The sequence below is a fragment of the Ipomoea nil genome, unplaced genomic scaffold (assembly GCF_001879475.1).
Source record: "Ipomoea nil cultivar Tokyo-kokei standard unplaced genomic scaffold, Asagao_1.1 scaffold2761, whole genome shotgun sequence".
Classification (NCBI taxonomy): domain Eukaryota; kingdom Viridiplantae; phylum Streptophyta; class Magnoliopsida; order Solanales; family Convolvulaceae; genus Ipomoea; species Ipomoea nil.
Genome location: NW_017619189.1, coordinates 3,117,278 through 3,130,696, shown reverse-complemented (window position 1 = coordinate 3,130,696; position 13,419 = coordinate 3,117,278). Strand labels below are relative to the sequence as shown.

Sequence of the window (13,419 nt, the reverse complement as noted above, 5' to 3'; positions counted from 1 at the left end):
ACCAGTTGAGTTCCCAGAACAGATAGTTTCGAGTAGTAAGTTTGATTGAAACAAAGTGATGGGCAATGGATAACGAATTGTTAACCACAGTAGAAACAGGAGCCACGACTTCAGAAGCCGTTGTTAACCACCGCAGGAACAGCCGCAGGAACAGGAGCCACAACCTCAGAAACAGTTCTTTCGGAGGAGACTCCAACAGAGCTATATTGGGAATCTTGAGACGGGGTTGCCATTGAGAGAACCAGGAACTCTAGGATTATCATTGACAAAGAACTATGGATTATCATTGACAAAGAACTGTACAAGATATAAATACAAGAATAAGAAAAGAGTCATAGTCTAACACAAATATAGAGTCCTAATAGTCTCTACTATTTAAAGAGAAATGTACATGTGTTCATACCAACATTAAAAATTGTCTGATATTCTCTCTTATTCTCTTATTCTATTCCGAGTTATTGTGAGTTATAGTGTAAGTTTCACTCCTTGCTTCGGGTGCATATAGACAATGATAGTTGTGTGAATCTTGGGGGAGGGGGGGACGTTGCATTGTGAGTCTGCACCAACATCGACAAATTTGCTTCTAAGGCAGTGATTATTCTACAACATATCATTTATTATTTAAATATATTGTGCGAGACTGTCTCACAATGTGACGTGTAATATCTTTTAGTTAATTTTTTTTCGTGTATGTATACAAAAAATTACTACATTTTAACTAAACAATATTGCATGTCTCACGTAAAACAATTTCACACAAGACTTTTTACGATTTATATTTCACATTATCATATTGATATTCTCTACACAAATCACTTAAAAATCAGTTTTACCTTCACATGATATACAACTAGAAGTTAAATATATCAGTTGATAGTAGTGGTGCTATACTTTATTGGAAATAAATAAATTTTTTATGAAATATATAATATTTCTCCGTACATAATGAACTTGAACTGACATAATTACATTTATTTTAAATATATGTTAAATAATTATGATACTAAAATATTTACTTGATTAGTCTTCTAGTTCAGCATGCTTTCTTGCAGCTCCACTTTCAACATTTACCAATTAAAAATAAAATATTTATTTTAAATTCGATAAAAATTATAATAATAAAAAAAAAAAACACAGATCAAAACGCAATATAGATCAATGATCACCATATATAATTCATACAATTCTCCTACCATTGATGCTCAGCAGCACATACTATACTTTTTCATCTATTGAAGACTGGAAATGAATTTTTAAAAACTAAAATTTAAGAAAATTAAAATATTTTCTGTTCTTAAAAAAAAAAAAAAAAAAAAAAAAAAAAAAAAAAAAAAAAAAAAAAAAGAAAGAAAGAAAGAAAGAGAGAGATTGTGAGAAGCTCTCAATTAATCTTTTCAAGTCTTTAATTGATTGATTGTGTAATTATAACTTTTTTATTTTATTTTTATTTTTTGCAAGTACTTTTTAATCAATTAATGACATCAGTCATCATTAAATAAATCATTGTCTTTATAGAAACATTAAGTGACACCATTTTATCAACATAAAGCACTACCATAAATCCTCTTCAACTTTCACAAGGAAAAAAAAAAAAAGGAACCCTCTTTTGCTGCAATGCTCTTCTAAAACTACATTCTAATTTTTATTTCTTTCTCTATTACAATGTAGTATCTATCCGTACATACTTTCTCAATCTATTAAAATACAAAGAGTCAATGCCCCTATTGAGATTCAAACCTGTGACCTCCATTTGGAAGAGCTACAGATGTGCCATTTATAATGACGAATTGATTAAATATTGTAAAATTAGTAAATTCATGAATAAGTGAAATAACCAACAATATAATGAATATATATATATATATATATATATATATATATATATATATATATATATATATATATATATATATATAAATAGTTTTTTTCTTAAGCTTAGTAAGTTGGTATAAATAAATAACATTATATCGAAAGGTGAACATATAATGGGATGAATTTAGGAAGAAAATTAATATTTTTCTCATAAATACCACCTAATTAAAAATTTAAAGAGTTAGATGATATTTGACTTAGGAGGAAGCTAGAAATATACAATTATGTGTTAATCTTTAGGTTCAACCACTTGGTTGTGTGTGTATATATATAGGCACCCATGACTTTATACCTGGTATCATTCTTTCTAAAGTAAATGGTAAAAGTTTTGAGTTTATACAGAATAAAAGGTCTAAAATTGTTCTCACATTTTTTGACTTTATACAAGATGCACGGTGTTGATAAGCACCACAGAGGCGCACACACACACATAGAAAAATTCGGTGGTGATTCGCTTGTACCAAGTACAAGTCAAAAGCTCAAAAGCTTTAGAAAAGGCTTTAGGATAATAATCTCATATCTAGTTCAAAACTCAAAACCTTCACCATTTCACTTTGGGATGGTATTGAATATAAAAATCATGGTACCAAATTACCAATTGACACTTTATATATATTGGTTCAAATGAGAACAAGGTTTTCTTTTAAAACATGATGACGGATCACAACTGCCCATCAGGGTTCATCAATAATTGAGAGTTAAAAAAAAAAAATTAAAATACGGAATCAATTTTATAATTATTGCAATTTATAATATTTATAATATTGACCCGTCCATTTTTCCCTAATTTTTCAACCACCCTTAATAGTTTATCTACCCAATTGAATAGATCAGAGTATTCTCACCTTAACTAGAGTCGTTAAAATGAGCTTTGTAGAACTGAGTTTCAAATTTAGCTGTCCTACCAAGAACGGGTATATATATATATATATATATATATATATATATATATATATATATATATATATATTCTCTGTATTAGGAGTAACCAAGTAACTAACCATTACATTAATTGTAGTGCAAGCAGCCAAGGATGAAGAATCGGATCCAATTGAGTGTCCAACACTAAATAATATACTATATATCCAATCAAACATACCCGCAAAAGTCTTCATTATAAATGAAAGTTTATGGATTTATCTAATACGGAGTATAATTTATATTAAAGTAAAAGGTATGACAAACTTTCTACTTCAAAGTTCAAACAACACTTTAATTAATTAATTATAAATGTGGTGTAGATATTCAGTTTATTATTATTATTATTATTATTATTATTATTATTATTATTATTATTATTATTATAATAATTATTATTATTATTATTATTTTTATTGAGAAACATGTTCTCATAGTTTTCTTCTCAGGATCAAGCATTTGTGGGTCCTTAAAAGAAATGGTCTAGAAGGAAAATAGTATATAGTTATCATTTCATAATTATACAAATCCCAATAAATACTTTAGTTTTAAATTAAAAATATTTTTCTGAGTTCATTATATGATTTGGGATGAACAGTCGAACAGGTTGCGTGCTCGTAAGAAGCTAAAAAACGTAAAACGAATGGCTAACGGCGTCCGACGCCGGCGGTGACCATATTAACACGCCTTACTTACAACCTGCGAAATTACATACCAAAACTGCCCTTTTGCTCTTGATGGTAATACCGCGTTTGGTAGTTAGGAAAGTTTAAGGCACTTTTTGGTAAAATAGTTAGTCTATCAGTCAAGTTTAGTTTATTTGACCACTATTAGCTATTTGACCTGATTAAATAATCAATATAAATGTTTGATTAATTAGCTTTTTGTAACAACTTATTTGTTTCAAAATGCTAATATTCAAAAAATTACTTATGCTCTGTCGGGCCGAAGTGTGGGACTCTTGGGGTTGCGATTCAACTTTTTGAGAGAAGAAGAAGAAAAATAAATCCCGATTAGGAGAGGTAAAATTCTTTTTTTTTTTTCTTTTCTTTTCACCACCAAATTTATTCAATTACATAGTTAATCATTTTGGCCTAAATTAAAAGTCTCTTATACATATAAGAATTTTGTATGTCTTTTCCATTAAAGAAATTTTGTCTCTCTCAACACTTTTTTTACATACTTACTGTTTTGAATTTTGAATATTCTTGTTGCATACTAAAATCTTTTGACATATGATTTATTAACCTCTCAATTATTCGTTATGTTTTTTATAATATTTATATATAGCAATTATATCTTTAAAAAAATTAATTTAAAAAATTTAAACAAACTACTACTTAATTAAATTTCTAAGTAATTTAATTCTTATCTTTTTCGGATAACACCAAACATATTTTCTCAATAATTGAATTAATAAGTTAGAAAGTACCGAACATCCTCTAAGTTGGGCAATAGTAATAGCTTTTCAGAAGAGAAAATTACACTTTTGGTCCTATGACTATAGTGGATGTGGTAATTTCAGTTCGTGACTTTTAAAACTAACAGATTTAGTCCTTTTAGTAAGTTTTTTTTTGACACATTGAGTCCTTCCGGCTAAATTGCCGGTAAAAATCCGCCGGAATTGCGATTGGAGTTGTTTATTAATTCTTTGGGAGGGGTAAAATCGTCCGTTCAACCCAAAACTCCAACATTTAATCAGGGCACCTCCCTCAAAGCCCCACTGCAATCTCACCGCTTTTCCGCTCTCTGTGTTTTCAAGAAACAGAGCATCATCAACAATGGCGGCCAACAAGTTTGCGACCATGTTACACAGGAATACTAACAAGATCACCATGATTCTCATCTACGCAGTCTTGGAGTGGACTCTCATATGCCTGCTCCTTCTCAATTCCCTCTTTTCCTACTTGATCGTCAAGTTCGCTGACTATTTCGGGCTCAAGTCGCCCTGTTTCTGGTGCTGCAGGGCGGAGAAGAAGAAATTCCTGTGCGAATCCCATTCCAGAGAGGTTTCCAGATTGGGGTTCTGCGAGACCCACTGTAGATTGGTTGAATCTAAGGCCATGTGTGGGGACTGCTCTGAATCTATGGAGGATTTTCATGGCTTCTCCCACGGGTTCAGGCTGCTTCCATGGATGAAAGAAGTGGAGAATGGGGAAAAGTGTTCTTGCTGTGGTGTGGGTTTGGAAAGCACCACTTTTGGGTCTCCTTATATTGTCATCAAATCTTCATGGGATCAGTTGATCAAAGGGGCAGAAGGTTGAGGCAGATCATGGGGAGAAGGGTGAGAATTCTGAAGAAAAATGGTCGGATTTTGAGGTTTTCAGGTGTGGGAATGAAGATCAAGTTGAGAATTTTGATGACAGGTGTGGGAATGAAGATCAAGTTGAGAATTTTGATGAGAAAGAAGAGAAAGAAGAAGAAGATAAAGTGGGAAATGGGAAGTCGTTTTTCCCCCTTTTCTATGACATGAACGGACGATTTTATCCCTCCAAAATAATTAATAAACAAGTCCAATCGCAATTCCGGCGGATTTCTACCGGCAAATTAGCCGGAAGGACTCAATGTGTCAAAAAAAACTTACTAAAAGGACTAAATCTGTTAATTTTAAAAGTCACGAACTGAAATTACCACATCCACTATAGTCATAGGACCAAAAGTGTAATTTTCTCCTTTTCAGAATTTATTTGCATGACAATTGTTTGATTGGAATTTTTTTACTAAAATTTGTTATAATTATTGAATATTTTATTTTAATTCGATGTTTAAACCAATCATAGACCCAACATCTTTTTGTTTTGCCAGATAGGGCGTGTAATAAATAATGTATGATTTATAGGGATTATGAAAAGTTCAAGATTTGACCTAATAGTCAACGCCGCCGTAGAAAGAAAAAAATCCGTGATGCATAGCAGACGCGGCTAGACTGGGTTCCTTATTTTGGCATGAATGATGAACATACATATGTTAATCGTATAAAGCTACTATATAAACAAAAAAATAAAAATAAAAAAATAATTGTTGAACATGTAATTATTAATGTGTAATTCAACTATTAGTTTAGACTTTTAATTGAGATGTAGCACATGCTTCAATTATAATTTTTAAAAATTAAAATTTGTGCATCACCAGATACAAAAAAAAGGCTATGGTCACGTGTTGCTTGGAACCCAAAAGTAATCGACCCCCGCACACGTGAGGAACCAGAGGCGTGTTGATCATGTAACCACTAATGTACAATTCAACTATTAGCTTAGGTTTTAAGTGAGATGGAACACATGCTTCTACTATAAATTAAAAATTTGTTCCATGTAAATTGATTCCATGTTAACTTTATCAATGACCCTGTTTGGTAAAATAGTTAGTTTATCGGTAAATTTTGACTTGTTTGACCGCTATTAGTTGTTTGACTTGGTTAAACAATTAATATATGTGTTTTGTTTATTTAACTTTTTTGGTATCAGCTTATTGTTCCAAAATACTAAAATTTTGAAAAAGTCATTTTATATAGCTATCAACTAGCAACTAATTTATCAAACATCTTTCTACGATCAACTAATGATATTAACTAATCAAACTCACTAACCCAATCAATTAACAGCTATTTACCAAATACTCCCAATACCAACCTAAAAACAATAGTGAAATGTGTGAAACATGAATTTTATTAACAATAATTTTTTTTTTAATTAAAACTCTATCATCATGAAACACAAGAGTCAAGACATGTTTAGTAGGTATACTTGTACAAACTGAAATTGACAGAAATGGATAACATAAAAAGGAATTAAAAAAAAAAAAAAAAAAAAAAGTCTTCCAGAAATTGAATTGCACTCCTGCAAATTTGTTAACCTAAACCACCAGAAGGTTGAAAGTCTTGAAACCTCAACTAATCCCCTCAAAAAAATCCTTCTTAATCATTGACCAATTCAATGCCCTTTACTTTCTTCCAATTTCCTTCTTTGCCCCAACCTCCATCCCTTGATACTATCGCAACTTAACCATAAAAAACTTCCCAATTCTCGTGAACGTACTAAATATAAACAAAACTCACAATTCTTGACAATTAATTTTGTTACACAATTTGTTATCTGGTTAAATATCTATTTAGTAAGCATTAAATTTAAGAGTAATAATATGAGAATTAGCTTGGTGCTGAGATGACAAATTTGTGTTTATAAACTTCATACACTAGGTTTATCATTAATAAGAAAGTAAAGAAGAGGTTAGTGCATAAGCAAATTTGAACCATATTATTGATAAGTCTCTACTTATCCTTAAATATGTAAATCTGGAGAGGCGATTCTGCTAACTATTACATTCTTATGCTTAAATTTAACTCATACTAAACGAATATTTAACCAAAGGATCAAATATGGAGAAAAAAAATCAATAGTCAATGACCAATTATAATTAGATTGAAAATCAATGATAAAAATTAGTAACAATTAACACTTAACGGAGCGTTTGGTTGGAGGGAGAGAATTACGTGGGATATGAATTGCAATTTCATGGGAGATGAATTACTGGGAATGCATGTGCATGATAACAATAATGGAAAAGATAACGGAAGTTATAACGGTAGGGGTATTTTTGTCCAAAAAATTATATAATACAACTCTAAAAGCACAATGTACAAATTGATTAGCATTAAAAACATGGATATAAATTAGGGATATAACTTTGATTGTGACTTATTATGTTTTTAGATTAGATATTATGCTTTGTTAGAAGTACATGAGGAAAAATAAATCTTTTAAAAAATATAGAATATTGAGTTGGGGTAAATATGAAGAGTAATGTAGTACAACATGAAGTACAAGTGCTAATTTGCTACGCCATCATTTTCCAAGCCCTTTTTAGTCATTTCACAAAAAACATTATTTTATCTCTCTGACTCTCTCCCAGCTCTTATTACAAAATCTGTCTTCCCCTTCCTTCCTCTCTTCCAGTTGCCCACAGTTTTCCTTCCTCGATCTCGCCTCTCTCTAAAATAATACTTCTTTTTGCTATATAAAAGAAGAGAGAGAGAGAGGCATATATATACATATATACATACATACAGGCCTATATATATAAATATATATATATATATAGGCTTTGAGGTTTTCCGAGGGGGGAGGGTTTTGTGAAGTTCATTGAAATGTCGCCGAGCATGAGGGACGTTCAGATGACGGCGACGAACGGAAATTCGTCGGAGGAGGATTTCGGCGACTGTGAGGAGGTACGGCTACTGGATTCTTACGACGAGGAGAATTCCGGGGAGAATTTGAGGAGAATTCAGGTTAGAGTCACGGGAATGACGTGCGCCGCCTGCTCCACCTCCGTCGAAGGAGCTCTCATGTCCTTAAATGGAGTCGTTAAGGCTTCCGTTGCTCTTCTTCAGAATAAAGCTGATGTGGTTTTCGATCCTCACGTGGTCAAGGTCCACTCTTCTCTCTCTGCTTTTGTTTTGATTTTTTTTTTTTTTTTGAAGATCTCTCTGCTTTTGTTAAGCATCCTATTTTGTTCGAAATTTAAAATTAGAAAATGTATGCTAAGTTCATGAACATATATTTCAATTATAGGCGTTTAGTTGACTTTCTTCAGAGTTTATTTTTTTTTTAGTTTAGTATGGTGATAAATGTGGTGTGGTCATGCTATTGATGTAGTTGTGAGGTTTTGGTGTGATGGCTCATGATTTATGATCAGCTTATTTTGAACTCATTTTGGGAATGAAAATAATTGCGTGTAAGTTACTATCTCTGTTATTATACTTCACCGGTCAGTAATTGTAATCTCAGTAGTTCTTTATGACATATAGTTGTCCATTTTATCTCAGTATTATATGATTGTGATCCATTGGAAGCTATTACTTTGCCTGTTGTAAATAATTTCTTTGTTGTGCATAAGATTGGGGTATGCAAACAAATGTCACCCTTTTTTTCTCCTATTTGAACTGTTGCATTATCAATCTTTGAATTTGATGTAATACTCTTCCCTTTGTTTCAGGATAAAGATATTGAGAATGCCATAGAAGATGCAGGATTTGAGGCAGAGGTTCTAGCTGAACCCAATGCATCTCATGCCAACACAAATGGAACAGTGTCCGGACAGTTCATGATAGGTGGTATGACATGTGCAGCATGTGTAAACTCTGTTGAAGGTATCCTGAGTAGTCTTCCAGGTGTAAAAAGAGCAGTGGTTGCTTTGGCTACATCAGTGGGGGAGGTTGAATATGATCCAACTGTTATCAGTAAAAATGACATTGTCAATGCAATTGAAGATGCTGGTTTTGAAGGTTCATTGATGCAGAGTAGTGCACAGGATAAAATCATACTAGGAGTTGTTGGAATTTCTGGTCAAATGGATATGCAATTGTTAGAAGGCATTTTGTCTAAGTTGCACGGAGTGAGACACTTTTTTTATAACCCCACATCAAGAGAGCTAGAAGTTGTCTTTGATCCTGAGGTTCTTGGTTCAAGATCTGTAGTTGATGGCATTAATGGGGGAAGTGGTGGCAAATTTACATTACATGTTAAGAATCCTTATACAAGAATGGCTTCTAGAGATATTGAAGAATCCTCAAGCATGTTTCGCCTTTTCACAGCAAGCTTATTGCTTAGTGTGAGTCATTATCTTTTTCTTGCTTATTATGTGTATTTCGCTTTTGCACATTGTCACTACTCACTCTTCTCATGTCTTCAATCTCCTTTTCCCCTCTTTGGCTGTTTAGCTAGCAAGGGCCATCCCTTTAAGTAGAATGTTTAAAGATATTCTACAAAAATGCAAAATTAAGCTGAAGGATGCTATTCAGCATCCTTTTTGTATATTTTTTAGAAAAAAAAAAAAAAAAAAAAAAACAAAAAAAGAATATTCATAATTCCTGAATGAAATGAAAAATTGATTGGTATATGGCATTTCTTTAATATATCCTATTATTCTCTCAATGTATTTCATGGTAGTCACTGACTTTGCACATCTCCTGTTAGAAATTTTAACACTATAAATTGTAATCAGGTTCCTGTACTTCTAATGCGTGTAGTCTGCCCCCATATTCCTTTGATCTATGCTATACTACTTCGACGCTGTGGTCCTTTCAAAATGGATGATTGGCTGAAGTGGGCCTTGGTGACTGTTGTTCAGTTTGTTATTGGTAAGCGTTTCTATGTTGCAGCTGGAAGAGCACTTCGAAATGGCTCAACAAACATGGATGTCCTAGTTGTGTTGGGAACTACAGCGTCATATGTTTACTCTGTATGTGCACTACTTTATGGTGCAATTGAAGGATATTGGCCCCCAACTTACTTTGAAACAAGTGCTATGTTAATCACATTTGTGCTTCTGGGGAAGTACTTGGAGACTCTGGCTAAGGGAAAAACATCAGATGCAATCAAAAAGCTTGTAGAGCTTACACCAGCAACAGCTATATTGCTTGCCAAAGACAAAGGTATTCTTCATAACAAAATATGTATTGTCTAGTCTAGTTCTCTATTGTGCCTCATATTAGTACATATTTGGGTTTTTGCAATGTTGGAACTTGGAATAAACAACTAATGACAAATGTACAAAAACAAAAAGAAATCATTTTATAGCTTAAATTTGAGTCAATATTTTGATGATCACGTATTCAATGTGTTTCAGGTGGAAAAATTGTAGAAGAAAGAGAAATAGATGCATTGTTGATTCAACCTGGTGATATATTAAAAGTACTTCCCGGTACAAAAGTTCCTGTTGATGGTGCAGTTGTATGGGGCTCAAGCTATGTCAATGAGAGTATGGTCACTGGTGAATCTGTCCCTGTTTCAAAAGAGATCAGTTCTTCAGTTATTGGAGGTACAATAAATTTGCATGGTGTGCTTCACATACAGACCACCAAAGTTGGGTCTAGCACAGTTTTGAGTCAGATTATATCTCTGGTTGAGACTGCACAGATGTCAAAAGCGCCTATTCAGAAGTTTGCCGATTATGTGAGTACCTTTTCCTGTATTGCAGACCAAATTTTTTAACTGTGCAGATTTTTTATTCCACATTGTGTGTTTTTGCTTATACTGTTTGCCTTAGTTCAGATGTCTTATTTTGGGTATTTTATGACTTACAGATTGCAAGCGTTTTTGTTCCTGCAGTTGTTACTCTTTCATTGCTGACATTCTTAGGATGGTATGCTTTAACTTCAATATTAATCAGTCCAGAAAGATCCTTTTCAAATTTTACTCTCTTTTACTGCAAAATGATTTTCTTTAATGATCTGAAATCATCTGTGCTTTTTGTCAATTATGCTAGGTATCTTGCTGGGGCTGTTGGAGCCTATCCAAAAGAATGGTTACATGAAAATGGCAATTATTTTGTTTTTGCACTCATGTTTGCAATATCAGTTGTGGTAATTGCTTGCCCATGTGCACTTGGTTTGGCAACCCCAACCGCTGTTATGGTTGCAACTGGAGTTGGTGCCAATAATGGCGTGTTGATAAAAGGAGGTGATGCATTAGAGAGGGCACAGAAGATTGAACATGTAATATTTGATAAAACTGGCACTCTAACCCAGGGTAAAGCAACAGTCGCAACTGCAAAAGTTTTCACAGGAATGGATAAAGGAGAATTCCTTACATTGGTAGCTTCTGCAGAGGTAGCATCTCAAACTAACATTTTTAGTTTGCTGCATCTGTATACTCCTTTTTATTCCATCATATACAGCTCTTAACAGAAAAGCTTAGAAGAATTAAGATTTTGATGCTGGGAAGTGATCACTTTTGAGTTGATAACATGATTATATATAGAGAGAGGAGACCTCCATTCTGAGGTTTTGCAGTTTGGGGCTAGAGTAAAAGTCCTAAAGGAATATTCTGGCAATATATTACATCTCAGATCATTATTCATCATGATGCAGGCTAGCAGTGAACATCCATTGGGTCAAGCAATATTGGAATATGCCCGCCATTTCCATTTCTTTGATGAACCTTCAAATACCAAGGTTACACAAAGTCATGGAGCAAAGTCCAAGTTCTCTGGATGGCTGCATGATGTCTCAGATTTCTCTGCATTGCCTGGAAGAGGTGTACAGTGCTTCATTGGCGGAAAAAAAGTTTTGGTGAGTATATGTCACAGTTGCTTTTGTGCAAAGAGTGGAAAGTGAAAGGTTTCCTTATTGATGTTTCTTGGAATCAAACAGGTTGGTAACCGGAAGCTGCTGACTGAAAATGGAATAAGTATATCAAAAGACGTAGAAAATTTTGTTGTAGAATTGGAAGAGAGTGCAAAGACTGGCATTTTGGTGGCCTATGACAATGTTGTAATAGGTGTCATGGGGATATCAGACCCTCTAAAGAGAGAAGCTGCTGTAGTTGTGGAAGGCCTCATGAAAATGGGCATCAATCCTGTCATGGTCACTGGCGATAACTGGAGAACAGCTCGAGCTGTTGCAAAGGAGGTTTGTATATAAGAACATTTGAACCACTTTTTAATCAAATTATAGTTCATCAAGAGTAGAAGAAACTAAGAAGTTTGTAGCTTCATACTTCACCGTAGAAATACAGAATCAAGCCTTTGTGCACATTTAGCTGCTATGGTTTGACATTTTCAGCTCACATGATAAACAGTGTTTAAACTGAAGTTTTGAATTGCCATACAGTCAAAAACTAAAGCTACTGAACTATAGACATGAACCATAGTTTATGTTCCCTGCAGGTTGGTATTCATGATGTTAGAGCAGAAGTGATGCCAGCAGGAAAAGCAGACGTAGTCCGCTCATTCCAGAAGAGAGGAAGTGTCGTCGCAATGGTGGGCGATGGCATCAACGACTCTCCTGCATTAGCTGCTGCTGACGTCGGGATGGCAATCGGGGCCGGAACAGACATCGCAATCGAAGCTGCAGACTACATACTGATGAGGAGCAACTTGGAGGATGTGATTACCGCCATTGATCTCTCGAGAAAGACCATAGCCCGCATCAGGATGAACTACGTATTCGCCATGGCCTACAACGTGGTTGCCATCCCTATAGCTGCAGGGGCGTTCTTTCCTCTGGTAAAAGTGGAGATGCCGCCGTGGGTGGCTGGTGCATGCATGGCCATGTCTTCTGTTAGTGTTGTGTGCTCTTCTCTGCTTCTCAAGAGATACAAAAAGCCAAGACTTACCACAATACTGGAAATTACTGTAGAGTAGGATCATTGGAGCAAAATTAATTATAAAATGTTGAAAAACACAACATTAAAAAAAAAAAAAAAAGATTTGCATTTTACCCTCATTCCTTTCTTAGGTACAAAAGGTGTATTAGTCAGTTGTCTTCCTAATGTATATTTTGTATCCCTTGTAAAAAAAGAAGAAATTGAGAACTGATTGGGAGGAATTAAGCCTAGCCCAGCAAGAGTTGGCATTTTTTGAAGTTAATAAAACATAAATATAGATTAACTTCGGCTTAATGCACAAGGCCCAGCAAGAGTTGACAATTTTTGAAGTTAATGTAACATAAATATAGATTAACTTAGGCTTAATGCACATGGCAAATTATATTATGGATTAGGATCTACCTTGCATTATGAATTTCGATCCTAAATGATATTTAAATTATGTGTCTACAATTAACATATTATGTGTATATAATTAATATATTATGTGCATATAAATAAATTGAAAATACATAATATGTTAACT

At 33.7% G+C, this 13,419-nt stretch overlaps 1 protein-coding gene across 1 annotated transcript; it reads left to right on the top strand.

Moving 5' to 3' along the window:
• Positions 1-7,933: 7,933 nt before the first annotated feature.
• Positions 7,934-13,187, top strand: LOC109157129 (copper-transporting ATPase RAN1). Its single transcript, XM_019305022.1, has 9 exons — positions 7,934-8,215; positions 8,782-9,396; positions 9,790-10,219; positions 10,414-10,739; positions 10,871-10,929; positions 11,053-11,395; positions 11,657-11,857; positions 11,939-12,196; positions 12,454-13,187. The coding sequence occupies exons 1-9, from the start codon at positions 7,934-7,936 to the stop codon at positions 12,928-12,930; spliced, it is 2,991 nt and encodes a 996-aa protein (XP_019160567.1). The 3' UTR covers positions 12,931-13,187.
• Positions 13,188-13,419: the final 232 nt, after the last annotated feature.